This window comes from Dama dama, chromosome 28 (assembly GCF_033118175.1).
Source record: "Dama dama isolate Ldn47 chromosome 28, ASM3311817v1, whole genome shotgun sequence".
NCBI classification, from domain to species: Eukaryota; Metazoa; Chordata; class Mammalia; order Artiodactyla; family Cervidae; genus Dama; species Dama dama.
The window spans coordinates 58,674,634-58,697,385 of NC_083708.1; the positions used below are offsets into that span (position 1 = coordinate 58,674,634).

The following is a 22,752-nucleotide window of genomic DNA, read 5'->3' on the forward strand; positions in this document are numbered from 1 at the left end:
CTTTTTCCTAATAGTTGTTTAGTAGTCCAGACACCATGAAGTATAGCGTAGTAGTTCACATGTAAAGACTATAACGAAACATCACCATGACTTCATGCAGCACAGAGAGTGCTCATGTGGGCTTTGTGAGCGCTGGCAGTCCATAGGTGTGATTTGCATACAAGTGTGTGCACTCTGAAATTTCACCAAGTTGTATGTTTATGCTCTATATACTAGTTTGTATGACTGTTATATTTTAATCAAACTAAAGAAATTGCTATTAAAATATGAATAAACTTACCTTTTTTTTCTCCTTCAAGGAAATGATTATTGACAGAGTTAATGGACAGGCCGTTCCTAGATACTTGATATATGACATAATTAAATTCAATGTAAGTACTTTCTATAATTTATAAAATAAAAATTATCACTGAGATAATTGGTTTTTAACAAATAAAAAGGATTATTGCCTTAGAGATAGTAGAAAACAAAAATGATGAATCTGTCAAGTTACTTATTTGACACCTTGTTAAAATACTTTTGCATCTCCTTTTCTTTCTCTTTATTACCTAACATTTTGCACATTTCTTGTCTCTGGAGTCTTTAGGAACTTCAAGTGAGTATAATTGTGATAAAATAAGACAGTATTTTGTAAAATGGAAAATTGTCAATTTTAGCTATCTTGTACTGGATTTTAAAAAGTCTCCAAATTTTATTACTGTCTATCACTTAAAAAAAAAAGAGAAACTGACTATGAGTGTTGATTGTATAACATGGAGGCAGAAAGATGTAGAAAGAAAACAAAATGCAGAACTACCTTTTGTAAATAAATAAAAAAGTAGGAATTATATTCTCTACCTATTTCCTACAATTTTAGACTTACCTATAGTTTGCCTGTTAATGCTGAATTATGGTGTAATGACTAAATTATTTAGGCAGTACAAGATGACTTCTGTAAATGCAAGAAGTTCTTTCAATAGTGTATATCTATGAAAAGGTATAATTGTTCCTCTAGATATGTTATTCACATTGTATAATCACTTAGTATTCAGACCAGGCTGAAAGCAGTTAAGACTTTGGGGATTAAAAGCATTAAGTTTTAAGGCTTTGAAGATTTGTAACGAAATTTTTAAAAAGTTCTTTTTTGGGGGATATACATTTTAAATTGCAGTGTTAAGATTCTGGATTGTATTAATCCAGATTACTTTTTCTCAGAAATTTTCAATTACATATCTCATTTTTTGTTAAATTTCTATTTCAAACAGAGTTTCAAATTTAAGAAACTGAAGGTCAGAAACCAAATTTTAATTTTGTTCTCTTGGTAACTACTGTATTCTTCAAGAATAATGCACCCCAGGATTGACGTATTCTCATCACCAGTCTTGGATAATGATCAGTGGACCATGATGAGATGTAAAGAGTGGGGGGTGGCCGTGTTTCTTTGTGACTGGGGCGCACTGTCTCCTTTGCCTCTTGATAGCGAGCTCTGCCTTAATATGGTTCAGTGCAGGTTCGCTTGTTAGTCTGGGAGCTTTGTCTGAGACAACAGCCTTCTAAATCTTAAAAAAAAAAAAACATGAAAAATTTTATAGTACACAAAAATATGGAGAATAATATGAGGAATACTCATGTACTGACCTCCCAATCTGTTGAAGTTGAACATTGTCAGTTTTACTCCATTTTCTTTCTAATAAGGAATAAATTATTACAGATTTAGTAGAAGTTTCTTATGCAAACCTCTTTCATTCCATTCATGACCCCCCCTTATCCAGAAGCAGCTTCTACCCTGAAGTTGCTATTTATTATTCCCATGAATGTTTTTAATACCTTTACCCACTTTAATTAATTAGTATTTTATTACATTGTATGAATAAACAGGGTCCATCTTTTTCCCGCCTCTGATGGACACGTGGGTTTCCACACTTGGCTGTCATGCTGCTGTTGTGTGGAACAGCGTTACGTACCTTTTATTGTGCACGTGTGTCCACGCTTCTCTAAGACAGCTCTCATTCCTGGGATATGATCACCTGCACTGTGCTTGGTTGCCCAGTTGTCTCTCTTTGTGACCCCCATGAACTGTAACCCACCAAGTTTCTCTTCTCTGTCCATGGAATTCTCCAGGCAAGAATACTGGAGTGAGTTGCCATGCCCTCTTCCAGGGAATCTTCCCAACCCAGGGATCGAATCCGGGTCTTCCACATGCAGGTCAGAGAACCCAGGTGGATTTTTTACCGCGTGAGTCACCAGGGAAGCCACGATCACTGGGGAAGCACTTCAAACAGTGCCGTCCCTCATCCCTCATCACGGAGACTCTGATCACGTTGGTGACCACAGCTCTTTGGTTGTGCTGCTCCGTTCCCCTCAGGAGGAGTTGTACTGCTTTACCACAGTTGATATTTTCAGGCTAAGATTTTTGGCAACTGGATAGTTTTGTTTTCCCCTGGTTACTAATGAAGTTAACCATATTTCTTTTTTTTTTAAATTTTCAAATTTTTCTTTTTTTACTTATTTATTTATTTGTTTTGGGCTGCCCTGGGTCTTCATTGCTGGGTGCAGCCTTTCTCTAGCTGCAGTAGAGCAGGATGCTGTCTAGTTGGGGTGCTCGGACTTCTCATTGCAATGATTTCTTTTGTTGTGGAGTGCAGACTGTAGGGTGTGTGGGCTTCAGTAGTTGCGGCTCACGGTCTCTGGAGTGCTGGCTCAGTGGTTGCCCCGCAACATGGGGCATCTTCCCACACCAGGGACTGAACCCACTTTCCTGAGCTTCTCTGGTGGTTGGTTCAGGTGGTACAGAATCTGTCTGCAATGCAGGAGACCCTGCTCTGATCTCTGGGTCAGGAAGATCCCTTGGAGAAGGAAATGGCAGCCCACTCCAGTGTTCTTGCCTGGAGAATTCCATGGACAGAGGAGCCTGGTTGGGCTATAGTCCGTGGGGTCGCAAAAGAGTTGGCCACAATTGAGTGACTAACACTTGCCCCTGCTTTGGCAGGCGGGTTCCCAACCACTGGACTACTAGGGAAGTTTGAAGTTAAGCATATTTCATGTTTATTTTTACTTGCTTGAATTTTTCTTTTGTGATTTAATTGCAAGTCCAAATAATCTTCTAATAGTTATCCTTCCTGGATTCTAATCCTTTCTTGGTTATATATGTGGCAAATAGTATGTTTTCCAAATCAATATCTATTGAGGTACAGAATTTTTTTCATTTTAGTGAAATCAAAGTCACTGGATCTCAAAGTTTGTGCTTTTGTGTCTTGTTTAGGAAATTCATCCATATTTTGCTGTAAGAATGATGAATTCATGGTTTTCATCTCTAGGTTTATAATCATTCATTCAATAAGTATTTATTGAGTGCCTGTTACTATTTTTCATTGATTTTAATGTCACATTTTTCATATTTCTGATAATAAGATATAACTGAAAGCATCATATGTTTAATTCTTAAATTTACCATGGAGCTTTCATTGATGGTTTCATTTAGGGCTTCCTGGTGGCTCAACTGGTAAAGAATCTGCCTGCAATGCAGGAGACCTGGGTTTGATTCCTGGGTTGGGAAGATCCCCTGGAGAAGGGAATGGCTACTCACTCCAGTATTGTGGCCTGGAGAATTCCATGTATAGTCATGGGGTCACAAAGAGGCAGACACAACTGAGCGACTTTCACAGATGATTAACCACTTTGTTTATTTTGATTTATCAAATCAAGGTCACTATGAGAAAAATTTTGAGATAATGGTTTAAAACTTTTTAATCCTTTAGTTTACTATTTTGTCCAGCAATAGTTTCATTGATAATTTTTCATATGTCAAGTATTATTCTAGATGTCAGGAATACACAGAAGACTCGGACATGATTTCTTGCCTCCAGGGAATTCATGATTTAGTGTCAGTCAGTTCAGTTGTTCAATTGTGTCCGACTCTTTGCGACCCCATAAACTGCAGCACACCAGGTCTCCTGTCCATCACCAACTCCTGGAGTTAACCCAAACTCATGTCCATTGAGTCGGTGATGCCATCTAACCATCTTATCCTCTGTCGTCCCCTTTTCCTCCTGCCTTCAATCTTTCCCAACATCAGGGTCTTTTCAAATGAGTCGGCTCTTCGCATCACGTGGCCAAAATACTGGAGTTTCAGCTTCAGCATCAGTCCTTCCAATGAACACCCAGGACTGGTCTCCTTTAGGATGGACTGGTTGGATCTCCTTGCAGTCCAAGGGACTCTCAAGAGTCTTCTTCAACACCACAGTTCAAAAGCATCAATTCTTTGGTGCTCAGCCCTCTTTACAGTCCAACTCTCACATCCATACATGACCACTGGTCATGATTTAGTGAACTGACCTCTAAAAAAGGCTGCTTCTCAACAGTTCATTGGGATTTGAAAAGAAGAAAGATTTATTCTTAATCTATTATTCAGTTTCTCTGTTTTATAATATACAGTTGTGTATATATGCAACTTATTAGAGATTAATGTGCATAGATTATACACAATTGTTGGGATATATATTTAGATGGAATGCAAAATTAAAAGAAACTTGAAGTGCACTTATGAATGGGAATATAAATTAAAGAAATAATTATAAAAGTATCATAAGTATAATATCAAAGATATTAGGGAGAAATAGGAAAGTATATGGGAGATACATGAGAGGTAGAGAGGTGAGAATATTCCAGGTTACCGTGGATATAGTTGAGTCATTTGAAGTGTGGAGTTGTAGACAGAGAAAGTGACATACTAATTTTGAAGGAGTGAGCCTAAGAGGTCAGGAGCATTAGATGGACATTTGCGTACTTGATGTGTGTGACATGTGGGACGTAGCAGGAAGTGAGAATGGATTGGTGGGTTGGGGGCCAGATTCCTTGAATAAGGCGTTCTAGTTCAGTTCTGTATGAAATAGGATACTACTGAAGGGTTTTAGTTATGTTAATGATGTGATCATACTTTAATTGTTTTGAAAGATAGCTCCAGTGGCAGGGTGGGTAGTGTTTTAACGTAAGAGGGAACTCAAAACAGAGAAGACTTTTGAGAAGTCAATAGTTATTGAGTGCTTCTTATAGTCTATTCTCTATAATTCTTCACATATCTATCAGGAACTTCCTTTATGATAGGTAGCACAGATTTGAAGGTGAACTTACTTTCTATCTGTAATTTTTAGACTTATTTTATTTCTTAAAAAGAAGCCTTGCTTGTTTCACTGTAATTTATAGGGGTCTGAACTCATCTAATGAATGAACCTGACGTTTTAGGTTTTTCAGCCCTGTTGATGACATAGGTGACATGGAAAAGATTGCAGATGGACTACATGGTTATTTACTAACTACCATTTCCTCAATAAACATCTGTTAGGAACAGCTGTATGCCTTTATATAAAGGGAACATATTCTACCTCATATCTAGCTCTCATTCACTTTGTTCTGCTCTGTGTTTTTTGCTGAGTATCAAAATTGTCATCCTTCCAGAGTTGAGAAAAAGTCATCCTTGAGGCGTATTTAATGTTCACAGCTTAAGCAAGTGTTGCCACCTCTTTGTAAACAGTAGGTTGGGTAAATGTTAGGTTGAGTAATATAGATGAGAGAAGAGGAAGAAGGCAGAAAAGACAGGGAAAATGCTGGGAAGGATATCTAATGGAGAAGTAAAGAAGAGAGTGCTTGGTGTCCCGTTGAGGTGATGCTGCTAATCTGGACCATTACTGTCACCCAGGTGAAGGGCTGCAGCTGTATTTGTGTGTCCAATCAGGAGAGGGCAGGCCCTACCCTCAGCTCATGCAGAAGCATGGCGTGTGCTTTTTATTTCCTTGTTCAAACCACGTATACATATCATATACATGCGCCTCTGGCTGCGTGCATGCTCAGTCACGTCCAGCTTTTTGCAGCTGCATGGACTGTGGCCCATCCTCTGTCCCTGGAACTTTCCAGGCAAGAATGCTGGAGTGGGTTGCCATTTCTTCCTCCAGGGACTCTTCCTGATCCAGGGATCAAACCCACATCTCCTGTTTCTCCTGCATTGGCAGGTGGATTCTTTACTACTGTGCCACCCGGGAAGCCCATCATACATGTGTACCATAATATATGTACTGTGTATATACATGTGGAGGAGTAGATCACTTCCTTTTTTTATTGTATTTTATAAACTTTGTTCTTTATTAGTTTTCAGAGTTGATAGTGTATTTCTTTAATAAATGTCTTCTACTTATTGTTGGCTGTAAGGTGTTAGCATTTTAAACAACAAAACGATTTTTTTTTTTTTGCTTATTTTGGTGTGTTGTGTACATATACTTTCCCACCTACTTGGATTTTGGTTTTTATGCAGGTTTTACTAATTCATATAAATAATAAAAGTGATTAGTGAGTATATTAATACTTTAATTCAGATGTGAAAGCTTTGGATTGAAAATTTGTATTTGAGGAGATGTATATTGTTTTCCTATATTCTTTTATATAATTATAGTTTAAATAGTTTTGTGTATGTGTATTTGCATGTTTAGGCATGCTTCTGTCTTTAGTCTGATTATCAGGGCCGGCACATACCGAGGTGCAGGCTGTGTACTGGGCAACTCCAGAGGGTGCTGTTTATATAGACTGCTGTGTGTAGTGTGACAGCCTGGATAACTATGCGGATACAATGGTTTTTAGTGTTGAAATTTAAATCATTGTCTGGTTTAATTCAGGCACAGCCGGTTGGAGATTGTGATTTTAATATCCGTCTGCAGTGTATAGAAAGAGAAATAATAAATCCTCGACATGAAAAAATGAAGACAGGGCTCATTGACAAAACACAGGAACCATTCAGTGTCAGAAATAAGCCATTTTTTGACATCTATGCATCAAGAAAGGTAAAGTTTTCTAATTAGTACTTACAGTGTATCAAAATTTAACTTGTGAAAGGAATATGAATGACATTTTGAGGCCCTCTTGTCTTGATTTTTCCAGAAATTACTTGAATATAGCACTGTTTTAGACAGACATGTAAAATTCTCAAGTCTGCACATTCATAAGATTCTTTTTTTTTATTTAAGTATAGTCGATTTACAATGTTGTGTTAGTTTTGGGTGTACAGAAAATTAATTCAGTTATATGTATATATATTCTTTTTCATTACAGGTTATTATATGATGTTGAATATAGTTCTTTGTGCTGTATAATATGTCCTGTTGTTTATCTACTTTATCTTGGTAAGATTTTAGTGATGGGAACTTAAGTTGTTCCTTGTTTCTCATAATAGTATTTGATTCATGGTTGTTGGTTTATTTTTTTTAAAAAAGCTGTGAAGAGTATAGAATTGTATAAAGTGAAAATCACCTGTTAGGCCTTCTGAAGGTCAACAGTGTTCAGTGTGTAGTCTTATTTAAAAAACCAGTTTATGTATCTGAATGTATATACATACACATGGAGAGCTTTCTTTTGTTATTGCTGTTTTGTTGTTTTGACACTGAAAATGCATCATACTAAATAGTCTGGAACTTATTTCACTTAGCAGTACTTGGAAATACTCACTTGGAAATATTTCCATGTCATGCAAAGAGATTTGTAACTGCTGCATAGTATTTGACAGTAAAGATGCACCGTGGAATTATTATGTTTCAGAAGAGGGGTGGTTAAGATAGAAGAATACAGGAAATAAAGCAACATGAGTAATTACATGTTTTAAATTTTTTTCTGGTATAATCTCACATTTGGATAATATAAGTTTGTGTTGTATTTGAACTGCTTCTGCTCAAGTCTGCTCAATTTGGTATTAGCCTTTGGATATAATATTAGTGATAATCTTAGCACCGTTGAATGCCTATCTTTTTTTCTCAGCAGATACAGACTTACCATTCCACTTTCACATTGTGTATAGTGCCTGCTGGGCATGGTCCTGTTAGTTGACTCTGGTGCCACAGCCTTCCTGCAGTTCACTGCTTGCCTTTTCTGTCTGTTTTGGCTGCAGGAATGGGACGCCTATAAGAGCCATACACTTCTGTGCCCTGCCCAGTTGGTAGAGAAAGGATAATGTCAGCATTTAGTGCAGGTCACACCCTTCATGGAAATCTGCTAACTGGAGCTATGTACCATTATAGAAATATTTTCTAAATTATTAATACAGCATGAAAGTTGAGCAGAAGCCAGATTCTTTCAGTTTGCATTCATTTAAAAAAAAAACCATTTTGACAGCTTGTGCTGTCATAATTCAAAGTTTAGCATTTAAGAAAATGTGTCTTGGTGTAGTTTTATTAGTCAGAATCAGTGCTGCTTAGAAATGCTTAGAAAATTGCTCTTCGGGGATCTTAAGCAGTTATGTTGAACAACCTCTCACATACTTTTTCACTAGAAAAACATGATGCACTTATTTTCCTTTGTACTTATGAAATCCTGCTTTGAAATTACCATAGGAAATTTTTTTAAAGCAGTTCTAATATTTGGCATTTTAAATATAAGTCCCCTTTCCTTCCTTTTTTAGTTATCACTGTTATTTTTTGTTCTCAGTTTCTCTTACCAAAGTGTTGAGTTGTAGAATACAGAGGGAAGGCATGTTTTGTGGCAGAGTAGGTCTAAAGCAGGCTGTGGTAACACCAGTTATAGAATAGTAGCTACGGTGGACAGGTTAATGCTCTGGAGAGTCTTACTATTTTTATCTTTGTTAATGGGAATTGTAAAGTAGTGATATTATGAGTGATGTGGCATTCAGTTTATCTTGAGTCTCCTTTGTGCCAGTTTTGGTATATAGAGATCTCCTTCAATCTTAGATGCACAGATTTCCATCTTATCATTGTACCATACTTTACTTAACTAACCCATAGTCATAGACATTAGGGTTATTTTTAGCCTGTTGATAGGTTTTTGTTTGTTTTGAATATGGATATCCAGTTGCTCCTGCAGCAGGGAAATATGTATCATTTTTATGAGGAAGGCTAGGTTTTAGATAGTTTTAAACAAAATTTATAATTCTGAAAAATGCATACTTTTGGGGAGAAAATAGTAGAATTTAATTTCTGTCTATTTATAAAATCTTGAACATAACTGTGATTTTAGAATTTTATTAACACAAACTCTATAAAGAGCCTCTTCATTTTGTCTAATTTGATCCGTCAAACTAGTGAAGGAATAATGAGTTGTTCAATTTTTAACTTAATATACATGCATAGATGTTAGAATGCAGCATACTAAATAGTATTAATAAGTAGCAGTTTCTTAAATTATAATTTTATTTGCATTTCCAATTTGAAGGCCAGTTAAAAAAGAATTATATGAATAGATTAAATATGGTTAACAAAATTTTTAAAGTCAGACGATAGTTTCTATTTATCATCTTAGAAGAGTAACCATTGCTATCAGCGTTTCTTGTATCCATCAGAATTTCTTTATATAAGCAAGTGCATTTATTTATATTTTTACCACCCTTACCCAGGAGGTGATTCTTAACTTCCTTTCCTATACTTTGCCTTTTTTAAACTTAATTTATCTTGAGTCTCCTTTGTGCCAGTTTTGGAACATAGAGATCTCCTTCAATCTTTTTTTTTTATAGATGCACAGATTTCCATCTTATAATTGTACCATACTTTACTTAACTAATCCATAGTCATAGATGTTAGGGTTATTTTTAGCTTGTTGATAGGTTTTGTTTGTTTTGCATTTGTGTATCCAGTTGTTCCTGCACCAAGTATTGATGAGATGATCCTTTTTTTTTTTTTCCATTGAATTCCTTTTGCATCTTTATAAAAAATAAGTTGTCATGTATGTCTGGACCTACTGCTAAATGCTTTGTTCTGTGCCCTTGATCTGTTTTATCTGTCTTTGTGGTGGTAGTGTCTTGACTACTTTTGTTTATAGTAAATCTTGAAATCAGACAGACTTAATCTTCTAACTTGATACTTCTTTTTTGAAGTTGTTTTGGCTGTTGTAGGCCTTTGTGTTTTCATTGACTTCTCTTTCTCCATTTTGTTCTTGTTTATTATTTTACTTTTAATCGAGACTAGGTGTTCAGTGTTGTCAAATGACTTTTTATCTACTGTAAATCTATAGATAGAATATAGTTTTCTTTCCAGCTTACTTTTATTTATTTTATGAATTAAATGGAAATATATCTTAACACTGAAGCTTTCTTTTGTTCCTGGGATAAGCCCTACTTAGTCTTAATATATTATTATTAATTTATCTTTTGAAAGGCTTTATTTTTTAGAGCTGTTTTAGGTTCATGACAAAATTGAAAGGAGGTGCAGAGAGTTTTCATCTACCTCCTGCCATCACACTTGCATAGCTATCTTCTTTAGTAAACTCCCCATTTTGTTCTTTCATATGACTAAACCTGAACTTGGATTATCTCCCACTTGCAAAGTTCTGTTTCTGTTAAGTTATTTCTACTAAGTTGTCTTCATTTCCTGCTTGTTTGCCTCTCTCCACTCCATACCTTTCTCTTATGAGTAGTTATGTTCCCTCGAGAGCTGTATGTAGTTAGCATTTAACTAGACCATGCACAGCATCGATCTTGAATCATTTTAGGAAATTATGATTGATTAAAAAAAGATAAGCAATACCTCAAGAAACAAGAGAAAAATCAAATAAATAACCTAACTTTACACCTAAAGCAACTAGAAAAGGAAAAAATGAAGAACCCCAGGGTTAGTAGGAGGAAAGAAATCATAAAAATTAGGGCAGAAATAAGTGAAAAAGCAACAAAGGAGACTATAGAAAAAATGAACAAAACTGAAAGCTGAGATAATAAATAAAGATAAATAAATATCTTGAGAAGATAAATAAAATAGACAAACCATTAGCCAGACTTGTCAACAAAAAAAGGGAGAAGAATCAAATCAACAGAATTAGAAATGAAGATGGAGAAATCACAACAGACAACACAGAAATACAAAGGATCATAAGAGACTACTATCAGCCAATAAAATAGACAACTTGGAAGAAATGGACGAATTCTTACAAAAGTATAACCTTACAAAACTGAACCAGGAAGAAATTGAAAATCTTAACAGACCCATTACAAGTATGAAAATTGAAACTGTAATCAAAAATCTTCCAACAAGCAAAAGCCCAGGACCAGATGGCTTCACAGCTGAATTCTACCAAAAATTTAGAGAAGAGGTAACACCTATCCTACTCAGACTCTTCCAGAAGATTGCAGAGGAAGGTAAACTTCCAAACTCATTCTATGAGGCCACCATCACCCTAATACCAAAACCAGACAAAGATGCCACAAAAAAAGAAAACTACAGGCCAGTATCACTGATGAAAATAGATGCCAAAATCCTTAACAAAATTCTAGCAAACAGAATCCAACAACATTTTTAAAAGATCATACATCGTGACCAAGTGGGCTTTATCCCAGGGATGCAAGGATTCTTCAGTATCTGCAAATCAATCAATGTAATACACCACATTAACAAATTGAAAGATAAAAACCATATGATTATCTCAATAGATGCAGAGAAAGCCTTTGACAAAGTTCAACATCCATTTATGATAAAAACCCTCCAGAAAGCAGGCATAGAAGGAGAATATCTCAAATATCTTTCAACATAATAAAAGTCATATATGATAAACCCACAGCAAACATTATCCTCAGTGGTGAAAAATTGAAAGCATTTCCCCTAAAATCAGGAACAAGACAAGGGTGCCCACTCTCACCCCTACTATTCAACATAGTTTTGGAAGTTTTAGCCACAGCAATAAGAAAAGAAAAAGAAATAAAAGGAATCCGAATTGGAAAAGAAGTAAAACTCTCATTGTTTGCAGATGACATGATCCTCTACATAGAAAACCCTAAAGACACCACCAGAGCACTACTAGAGCTAATCAATGAATATAGTAAAGTTGCAGGATATAAAATTAACACACAGAAATCCCTTGCATTTCTGTATACTAACAGTGAGAAGACAGAGAAATTAAGGGAACAATTCCATTCACCATTGCAATGAAAAGAATAAAATACTTAGGAATAAATCTACCTAGAGAAACAAAAGACCTATACATAGAAAACTATAAAACACTGATTAAAGAACTCAAAAATGACCCAAAGAGATGGAGAAATATACCATGTTCATGGATTGGAAGAATCAATATAGTGAAAATGAGTATACTACTTAAAGCAATCTATAGATTCAATGCAATCCCTATCAATCTACCAATGGTATTTTTCTGAAAACTGGAACACATAATTTCATAATTTGTGTGGAAATACAAAAAAAACCTCGAATAGCCAAAGCAATCTTAAGAAAGAAGAATGGAACTGGAGGAATCAACCTGCATGACTTCAAACTATACTACAAAGCTACAGTCATTAAAACAGTATGGTACTGGCACAAAGACAGAAATATGGAACAAAACAGAAAGGCCAGATATAAATCGATGCACTAATGGACATCTTATCTTTGACAAAGGAAGCAAGATATACAATAGAGAAAAGACAATCTCTTTAACAAGTGGTGCTGGGAAAACTGGTCAACCACTTGTAAAAGAATGAAACTAGAACACTATTTCTAACACCATACACAAAAATAAACTCAAAATGGATCAAAGATCTAAACGTAAGACCAGAAACTATAAAACTCTTAGAGAAAAACACAGGCAAAATACTCTCTGACATAAATCACAGCAGGATCTTCTATGACCCACCTCCCAGAGTAATGGAAATAAAAGCAAAAATAAACAAATGGGACCTAATGAAACTTAAAAGCTTTTGCACAATAAAGGAAACTATAAGCAAGGTGAAAAGACAGTCTTCAGAATGGGAGAAAATAACAGCAAACGAAGCAACTGACAAAGAATTAATCTCAAAAATATACAAGCAACTCCTGCAGCTCAATTCCATAAAAATAAACGACCGAATCAAAAAGTGGGCCAAAGAACTAAACAGACATTTATCCAAAGAAGACATACAGATGGCTAACAAACACATGAAAAGATGCTCAACATCACTCATTATCAGAGAAATGCAAATCAAAACCACGATGAGGTACCATCTCACGCTGGTCAGAATGGCTGCTATCAGAAAGTCTACAAACAATAAGTGCTGGAGAGGGTGTGGAGAAAAGGGAACTGTCTTACAGTGTTGGTGGGAATGCAAACTAGTACAGCCACTATGGAGAACAGTGTGGAGATTCCTTAAAAAACTGCAAATAGAAATGCTGTATGACCCAGCAATCTCACTGCTGGGCATACACACCGAGGAAACCAGAATTGAAAGAGATACGTGCACCCCAATGTTCATTACAGCACTGTTTATAATAGCCAGGACATGGAAGCAACCTAGATGTCCATCAGCAGACAAATGGATAAGAAAGCTGTGGTACATATACACAATGGAATATTACTCAGCTATTAAAAAGAATGCATTTGAATCAGTTCTAATGAGGTGGATGAAACTGGAGCCTATTATACAGAGTGAAGTAAGTCAGAAAGAAAAACACCAATAGAGTATATTAACGCATATATATGGAATTTAGAAAGATGGTAACAATGACATGCAAGACAGCAAAAGAGACAGAGATGTAAAGAACAGACTTTTGGACTCTGTGGGAGAAGGCGAGGGTGGGATGATTTGAGAGAATAGCATTGAAACGTGGGTTTATTACCATATGTGAAATAGATCGCCAGTCTAGGTTTGATGCATGAGACAGGGCTCAGGTTTGATGCATGCTCAGGGCTGGTGGACTGGGATGACCCTGAGGGATGGGATGGGGAGGGAGGTGGGAGGGGGGTTCAGGATGGGGGACACATGTACACCCATGGCTGATTCATGTCAATGTATGTAAAAAACCTATACAATATTGTAAAGTAATTAGCCTCCAATTAAAATAAATAATTTTTTAAAAAAGTTAAGCAAGACTTCATTCCTTTTATCTCACTCAAGTTAAAACAGGGAGAAAAGGAAAAAAAAAAAAAAAAACGAGGAAAAACAAAGAGCTGATAATCTCTTAAAAGTTTCTAGCAATAATTTTTTTGCTTTTCTCTGCTTGGAGTCATTTTACTTTATCATGTCCAGTTTGACTGCTTTATTAAAATTCTATGGAAAATATTATAGAATGATTTATTACTGTTTTGAAAGTAAAATATTTGCTGTGTAGGATGAAAGTAACAAATATGAAGATTTCTAATAACTTTTGAGAGGATTAAACAGAGAATTACAAAAACTTTTTTTAACTGCACCTGATTTTTCAAGAGCTTGTACTCATCTAGTTTAATAAAGATTTTATAAATATTCATCTGTTATTTTCTTGCATACTCTGCTAGCTAGGAAGTTTATATATATATATATGTATACATATATATATATATGTATACATATATATATATGTATGTATGTATTTCATCTGCCATTCAGATTAATTTTCTAAGTATTGCCTTGCTTTTCTTTCTTTTCTTATCTTATCCTTAAATATAAATTTATAGTTCTTAAGTGTTTGTCTAACACTAGTAGTTCATAAAGAAAATCTAGCCTTAAGATGTGTTATTTGTATATACAAATGTTATATGACTTTATCATTGTTGTATTGTTTGTATCATAGTAAAAGAAAAAGTACCTTTGAGAGTTTGTTATTGCAACTGTGGTTGAAGAGAAGGAAAAAGCCTTTGCTTAAATGTGAAGAACTGTTCTTCACACATAGAGGTTTTCAGTGATTATGCCTCATTTTTTACATTATTACAGACATAATGGTAAAACTGTTTTGGTTTAAAGGCAGACGCAAGATGAAATGAGGCTAACTTTATGTATTCTCATATTTCTGGTGTTCAGTTTTGTACTATCTAGTCTATTAATATGTCATTCATCACCAAAATTGAATATGGCCTAATGGAATCTTTCAGTCTCATTCATTTACCATTTCAGAGGAGAATTTAAGAAAATCACAGTAATGTGTAATAAAGAGAGCTCTTAATTGCTTTTGTATAGTGAACCTCAAGATTTATTGTTCCAGGAAACTTCTTTTGGGGTAGTAAATCTTATTCACTGAAACATGAAGAGATCATTATATCTGGTACCAAACATATTTTAAACACTTCTATGGACTCAGAGTTGTAATATGGGGAAATTTCCATCTGTTTGCCCAGAATAGCAGCTTAAATTCTTTTTTTTTACCATTAACATTCACGAGATAGGTATTAGTACAATAGATTCAGAAGGAAAAAATAATTATTGTCCTCTAAAGTGATTAGGGGGCTTACCTGGTGGCTCAGAGGATAAAGCGTCTGCCTGCAATGCGGGAGACCTGGGTTTGATCCCTGGGTTGGGAAGATTCCCTGGAGAAGGAAATGGCAACCCACGCCAGTATTCTTGCCTGGAGAATCCCATGGACAGAGGAGCCTGATGGGCTGCTGTCCATGGGGTCGCAAAGAGTTGGACACGACTGAGCGACTTCACACACACACACACACACACACACAGTGATTAGGAGGCAGTTTCTTTTCTAAAAAAGTCTGATAGATTAGTTCCTCTAACCAGTTGTGGTTGTGAATTTACTGTAGGTTAACAAAGGCACTGGATTGACTTTTCACACATCTTCAAATTCAACTGAACCCCCCCTCCCCCCCCCCCCCCCCCCCCCGCCTTTTTTAAGTGTGTAACTCTCATTGCTATGAGCCGGAACTTTGGTGTCAATGTCCGACCTCGTAGTTTTATTAGAATTTTAAGATGAAAGATTAAGGTTAAATAATAGCTTTTGTCTTTTCCAGTTACATAGAAAATTAAGTGAACCTTAATTAATTGTTGAAATGATGAACGGTACTTAGTTCCAGCATATGAATTTAAAAGTAATGTCTATGGTACATTTTTTTGTTGTTGTTTTTCCTAAAGAAAAAAAGCTCACAACTCTCAATCACATTGCTCAAAGAGTAAATAATTAACAATTCCAGACTTTCTTAAAACCTATATAATATGTGTTTCAATTCTCCTCTAAGAACTGAAAAGTGTCAGAATAGACTTTGGGACATGGTAGTGAAAATGTGACCTTTTGCAGTGGATTAGGAAAACTAGGGGTATTCAATATATATATATTTGCTTAGATTATATCCCTTGGTTATTGAATGCACATCTAGCCATTTTTATACCCCAAATAGGGTCAGTCTTACCAAAAGTAGAATATCATTGTGTCATTGTTGAAGAATTGCAATAAAATTTTAAAATAGTTTATAAAATATCTAGGAAAATGGAACTGGGGCTTCTTATTTTATGTGCTTTACTATTTATGACAATAGTAAGTATATTTGAATATATATTGTATAATGTTTAGTCATAGAATACTTGGTCTGTGATGATGACCTCTCAGGGAGCAAGTGAAGCACTTAAGAACTTGATTTGATTGTAGAGTCACAGATGAACTAATCCTAATATGTGTTTTCTGGGAAGCAACAGTGTACTCTTATGATAGAAGACAAGTATAGAATGTTGTTGACCCTTGAATTACATGGGGGTTAGGGGCTCCAGCCCTCCATGGAGTTGGAAATTCCAATAAAACTTTGCAGTTGGCCCCCTTTATCTGTGGTTCTACATCCTTGGATTCGACCAACTGTAGATCATATAGTACTGTAGTACATATTTAGTTTACAAAAAACCCATATATAAGTGGACCTGTAGGATGGTGGCATACATGAAGATGACCATGATCCAAGTGCTGAAGTCCTTGTTGTGAGTTTGATAGATAGCATTGAACAATTAAGGTTAATGTTAGAGTAGCTGATGGATTTGATGACCAAGGATTAGAGCTCTTTATTCAAAGTGAAAAAGTAACGTCTTGGAAATAGCTTTAAATTTCTGTGAGATTCTACCATCAGGATGAGGGTTATGTGGAACATGTGTTACTCAATGCATGAGTTCTTCAAGCACCTCTTAGAACTTGCTTTTCCCATTCTTTCTTCTTGGGGCTGTTTAATCCCTGAGCCCCACCTTGCCTTCCATGTTATTGTATCTCTTAGTGTCACAGACTCTTCCTACTTCAAACCTTCCTCTTGACAACTTTCTCTTTTCTATAGTTCATTTGAAATGCTAAGAAGTCATTTTAGAAATAAAAGAAAGGATGGTTTATAAAGGTTTAAACCCCCTTTATCTTCTGAAAGTTTATAAAAATATACTTTTGGGGAATACTTAAGGAAAAGCAGTACTCTTACTAAATATTTGCTCTAGTTTATAGGTATTGTAGTAACAGCTATATATTTCTAAATTAAAATCTTAAAGTAATTTGCCATGTTTGCTGAATTATAAACCAGAAGAAAATAAGTTGAAGATATTAAAGGAATAGTGCCGTTATCGTTTTAATTTTGATTTTATTATTGTTTCATGTTTGGCTGTGCTGGGTCTTTGTTGTGGCGCAGGGGCTCTTCGTTGCTGCGTGGGCTTGCTTTAGTTGTGGCTCGTGGGCTTAGCTGCCGCGCAGCACATGAGATCCTAGTTCCCAGACCAGGGCTTGAACCTGTGACCCGTGCATTGCGAGGCAGATTCTTAACCACTGGACCAATCGGGAAGTCCTATATCGTCCTTTTTGAATTCTTCACCGTGGATATAATTTTACCCATCGATGACAAATTTGAGGGAAGTCTGCTTTTCTTCTGTTTATGGTGAACTTGAAAAGGAAAAGAAAATATCTGGTCATGTAAATGGTTTTAGAGACTTAAATAGGATTCTCTTTAAAAAAGAATGATTAAACTTTGCAAAATTATATTTATTACTAGTTTTAGGAGTTACAACTTAATTTTATTAAAATTATTCTCAGTATGTATTTACCAAAATTATTTTCTCCTATTGATTAAGTTTTTTTGCAGCACAATGGCACAGTTTTAAACTGTGTTATCATAGACATAATGAATTGTTTGCTAATTTCATAGCCTTATTTTGTCAGTAAATGTGCATTAGGATGACTGAATGTAATTCCACTTGGATGAAGTAAAGTTATTGCTTTTGGTTAACCTGACACCTTGAGCTTATATTCTTCAATCTGTTGACCTTTTTAATGATAGTGTATTTGACTATGTTTTTTTTTTAGGTGCTTAAAATACAGGAACAATTAGCCATGATACTTAACCTCACAGAGATTACATTTAAATAGAGAAATTGAACTGTTAAATATTGAATCATCTTCTGTACAGACAGAATATTTTAAGACTAATAGGTTGTGGGGTCACAGGTTGGAAGATAGACTTGGATGGTGAAGGAGGATGGAGAGAAGATGAGTTAGTCATTGCTCATGTTCAGAAATAAGCTTAAGAGTGTGGTGTTGTTTGTTTTTAAACAACTAGAGTGAAGAAAACATGGCTACTTCTTAATTATGATGGAATGACCAGAAAAACCAAACTGTAAATGAAGCAAGAATATAGTAGCTTTTAATTCTAGCTGTTTGAGGTGAGAAAATTAACTATACTAAGTCCAGATGTATGGCACCAGGAGGTTCAGAATACCTGGATTTTTTTTTTTGTCTGAGAAGACAGTAATTTAAGGGAAAGCCTTATTTATGTTTAGGATTCCTTTTAGGCATATTAGACCAGCATTGTTCATGGTGTGGAGTACATGACCTCTGTATTCTTGTTTGGAAATAATGAAAGCCTCTCCCAGCTTGAGTTGTGGGTTCCCTCCATCTTTTAGACTGATTTTATTTGGGGAAAGCAAAAAATGAAGTTTTAGATACCCACATACTTGGGTCACCTTTTCTAAATTTTAGTGTATTTGTAAATCAGTGTTTTATCAAGATATAAGTAGAACAGATTTTATTACTGATTCTAGGAGGTTCCCAAAGAGTTTTTCTTTTTTTTTTTTTAATGTTATTTTTAAGTAGAATCTTGAATGGCCCATAGTTTTATACGCTTAGGAATAAGGGTAATAAATTCAGGATGCTGATTTGTTGTCCTTCACTCTCTCAGTCCTGTCTGACTCTTTGCAACCCCATGGACTGTAGTGTTCCAGGCTTCCCTGTCCTTTACTCAGACTCATTTCCATTGAATCGGTAATGACATCCAACCATCTCGTTTTCTCTTGTCCCCTTCTCCTCCTGCCTTCAGTGTTTCCCTGCATCAGGGTCATTTCCAGTGAGTTGGCTCTTCTCATCAGGTGGCCAAAATATTGGAGCTTCAGCATCAGTACTTCCAATGAATATTCAGGATTGATTTCCTTTAGGATTGACTGGTTTGATCTCCTTGCTGTCCAAGGGATTCTCAAGAGTCTTCTCCAGTACCACAGTTCAAAAGCATCAGTTCTTCAGCCCTCAGCTTTCTTCATGGTCTAACCCTCACATCTATACATGCTGCTGCTGCTGCTAAGTTGCTTCAGTCGTGTCCAACTCTGTGCGACCCCATGGATGTTAGCCCACCAGACTCCCCTGTCCCTGGGATTCTCCAGGCAAGAACACTGGAGTGGGTTGCCATTTCCTTCTCCAATGCGTGAAAGTGAAAAGTGAAAGTGAAGTCGCTCAGTTGTGTCCGACTCTTAGCGACCCCATGGACTGCAGCCTACCAGGCTCCTTTGTCCATGCGATTTTTAGGCAAGAGTACTGGAATGGCTTGCCACTGCCTTCTCCGATCCATACATGACTACTGGATAAACCATAGCCTTGACTAGATGGACCTTTGTTGGCAAAGTCATGTCTCTGCTTTTTAATACGCTGTCAAGGTTTGTCATAGATTTTCTTCCAAGGAGCAAGTGTCTTTTAATTTCATGGTTGCAGTCATCATCTGCTTGTTGGTTTAAATCAATTGGTTTTCCAATACCTACAATCTACTTTGCTTAGTCTTAACTAATTTTTCATAAATGAGCAACAGTAATTATAGGAAATACAACTACTGCAACAGAGGTATAGCACTTTTGCTATTTTTTTCCTGAAATATTTTTTGTTGTTGTTGAAGTATAGGTGAGTCCCCAATATTGTGACCTGAGGTATTTTATCCAGTAGTCTAGATATAAATCTGAAGGTCCTATTTTTATATGATTTTGAACTTTCTGTGCCATCTTGAAATTGATATAAAGAATAGAGGAAATGTTATATGCTCTTTATATTGTGGAAAACAAGATCTCATTCTGTTTTTCTGGTACTTCATAAGTGCCATTTGCCGTCCTAGTATGGGTTGTCCTTGTTCAGAGATATTCTATGTCTATTAAAGGCCTCCTCTGTGGTGGTTAACCTATTAACCAGCAGGGCCACTGTCGCATCATTCTGCAGTCTGCCACTTCTTGACTAGCCCCTTGGCAGTAGTGCCTAACAGGGCAAGTCAGGTGCTTTCCTGCTGAGGGGTATGCCTTTGAGGACAGTTTAAATTATATCACCTCAAGAAATATAGTGACAAAAACTTACTGTAATGAGTTCAGGCCAACTCGATAGTCCCCACAAGACTGCCCTTACACTGGCTACAAGTTTGGGGATCCCCAGGGCCACCTTACTTCAGACCAGTCAGTTACTGATTCTGGGGTCACCCAGGGACTCCTTCAGATTTGGTAATTTGCTAGAAGGCCTTAAAACTCAGAAGAACACTATAGTGATGATTATGCTTTTATTGTATCAAAAGGACACAAGTTAAAACCAGCCAAAGCAAGAGTCTGTAAGTTTCACTCCAACAAGAGGATGCAGATCAAATCGGCCAAGATGAGAGCCTAAGCCTAGTAGGGCAAAATCTGGAGTGGCCCAAGTGGGAACCTTCTGGCTGTCTTCTCTTCAGGAGTCAGAGAAAGTGTTTCCTACTCCTGGCTAAGATGTGTGATCAGACTCAGAGTACTGCCAGCCAGGAAAGTTTGCACAAGCGTTTGGTGTCCAGAGTTTACCTTGCGAATCAGTGACATACTACCAGCATAGCTCCCCTTTAGTGAGTATTCAGTCCCTCCCAGAGGTTCAGGCTAATACACTTAGTCTCCAGTTACTCTGGAGGCTGGATCTGATGTGGCTTGTTTCGAACATCATAAATCATATTGTTAGACTTTTCAGTGACCAACCCTGCAGGCAAGCGAAGACACTGTTGTTAGGCAGGATATTCCAAGGGTCTACAAATTACCTCCCAGTAGCAGAGGGCAAAGGCCAGACCTCATTCTGGGTAAGGTAAATTCTTCAGTACATACCTGTTCAAACAGACGATGTATTTTTGAATGGGATCTGTTCTGCAATTTACCACACTGTCCCTTGTTTGAAAATGTTATATTATATTTTACACATAAAATTTGGTGTCCCTTTAAGTACATATTGCAAATTTTTGGTCTTTTCATTGTTGTCTTTCTCTAGTTTTTGTTCTTTTTATTGCGACACTCACACTAGCCTCTTAGGTAGTTTGGTTTAATTTTTTTGTATCACGTGTTTATGTGTAAGTATCCATTCTATCCATGTATTCCTTCCAAAAGTGCTTCAAATTCTTCCAGAATTAGTACGTCATGTTTTTCTACCCACAAAGGGAATACTCACCTATACTTTGTACCAGCTGCAGTCTGGAAAAACATTCTGGAAAACACTTTAGAAGAGGTTGCCCTGAGGTAAAAAAAAAAAAAGGAAGAATTTAAAAAACCAGGCTAAGGGAACTTGGGCCCTAGGCAGTGAGGAGCATTCAAAGATTTTTACATGTGACTGTGACACAGCAAATTGTTTCAGAAAGTTAATTCTAGCAGTAGTGAATCGAAGTAGTTTAGAGAGAGGAAGTTAGCCTACAGATAAGAAGACCAGTTAGGATCCTATTGTCCAGATTCACTTATCCCCACTGGCAGTTATGAAGGTAGTAAGGGATGGTTTGTAAGAAAATTATTAACTATGAATGATGGTTTTAGTATTTTTAAAAAGTCTTACCCCTTTAATAATGTATGTATACATTAGACCAATAGCTTTTAAACTTCTCTTACTTTTTTTTTTTATGTTTTCATCTTATACAGCTTCATGGGATAATATTGGGTTGGCCAAAAAGTTCACATTTGGATTTTTCCGTAACATCGTATGGAAAAAACCCAAATGAACTTTTTGGCCAACTCAGTACATTCCATGCATTTTCTGCCTGACCTATGCTTATCGACTTTTTTTTTTTTTAAGTCAGTCCTATCACTGTGCTATTCATTTCATTTTTATTCAGTACATGTTGGTTGAAGTGAGAGCTTACTCTGCACCAGATTACTGTAATAGATGCTGAAGATAAAATGATAAAAAGTGTGATTCCTGTCCTCAGCCCACAGCTCAGTTTGGTAGTCAGACAATTAAACAGGAACGTCTTGTGATGGAGGGGAGTGCAGTGTGCTGTGAGAGTGTGTTGATGGAGTATATGGAGTAGACACTAGGAGATATCTGGGAATGTGATAGCCTAGTTTAGAAAAGCCATCAAAAATGTGGACTCTGGAGCCAGAATGATTTTAGATTTTAGTTTCTTGCTTTGTGACCATGGGCAAGTTCTAAGCTTCACCTTTAAAATGGGGATAATTATGGTCCCTAACTTTATGAGATTGTTATGAGGCTAGAATGAATTAATATGGGTCTCTCATCTGCAGGAGATTGGTTCCAAGACCTCTGTGATGCTAAAATTCTTGATGCTTAAGCCCTTCTATAAAATAATGTAGTAGAATTGGCCCTCTGTATCTGCAAGTTCCACATCTGTGGATACAGAGAGCCAACTGCATATGTAAAATGCTTAGAGCAGTATCTGGCATATGGTGTTATGTGTGTTACCTCTTCCTTCTGCTCCTTCTGTTCTTCCCATCTTCACCCCCGCCCCCATGGATAATTAGTACTCAGTAAACATTTGTATAGAACTGTGGATGATAGATGAAATGGCAGTTACTTTTCTGTTCTCGCAGAAGGCTTTAAGCACCTCTATTAAGAGCACTGACTGTAAAATGAGTGTTTTATGTGTATTTAGGTC

The 22,752-nt window shown here is 36.3% G+C and overlaps 1 protein-coding gene across 1 annotated transcript in view; it reads left to right on the forward strand.

Moving 5' to 3' along the window:
- The window catches only part of RNGTT (RNA guanylyltransferase and 5'-phosphatase), a 222,066-nt gene that overhangs the window by 78,228 nt on the left and 121,086 nt on the right, over positions 1 to 22,752 (forward strand). Inside the window, exons 10-11 of the mRNA XM_061131914.1 lie at positions 300 to 371; positions 6,642 to 6,806. Coding sequence (XP_060987897.1) covers positions 300 to 371; positions 6,642 to 6,806 — 237 coding nt within the window. The remainder of the gene's footprint in view (positions 1 to 299; positions 372 to 6,641; positions 6,807 to 22,752) is intronic.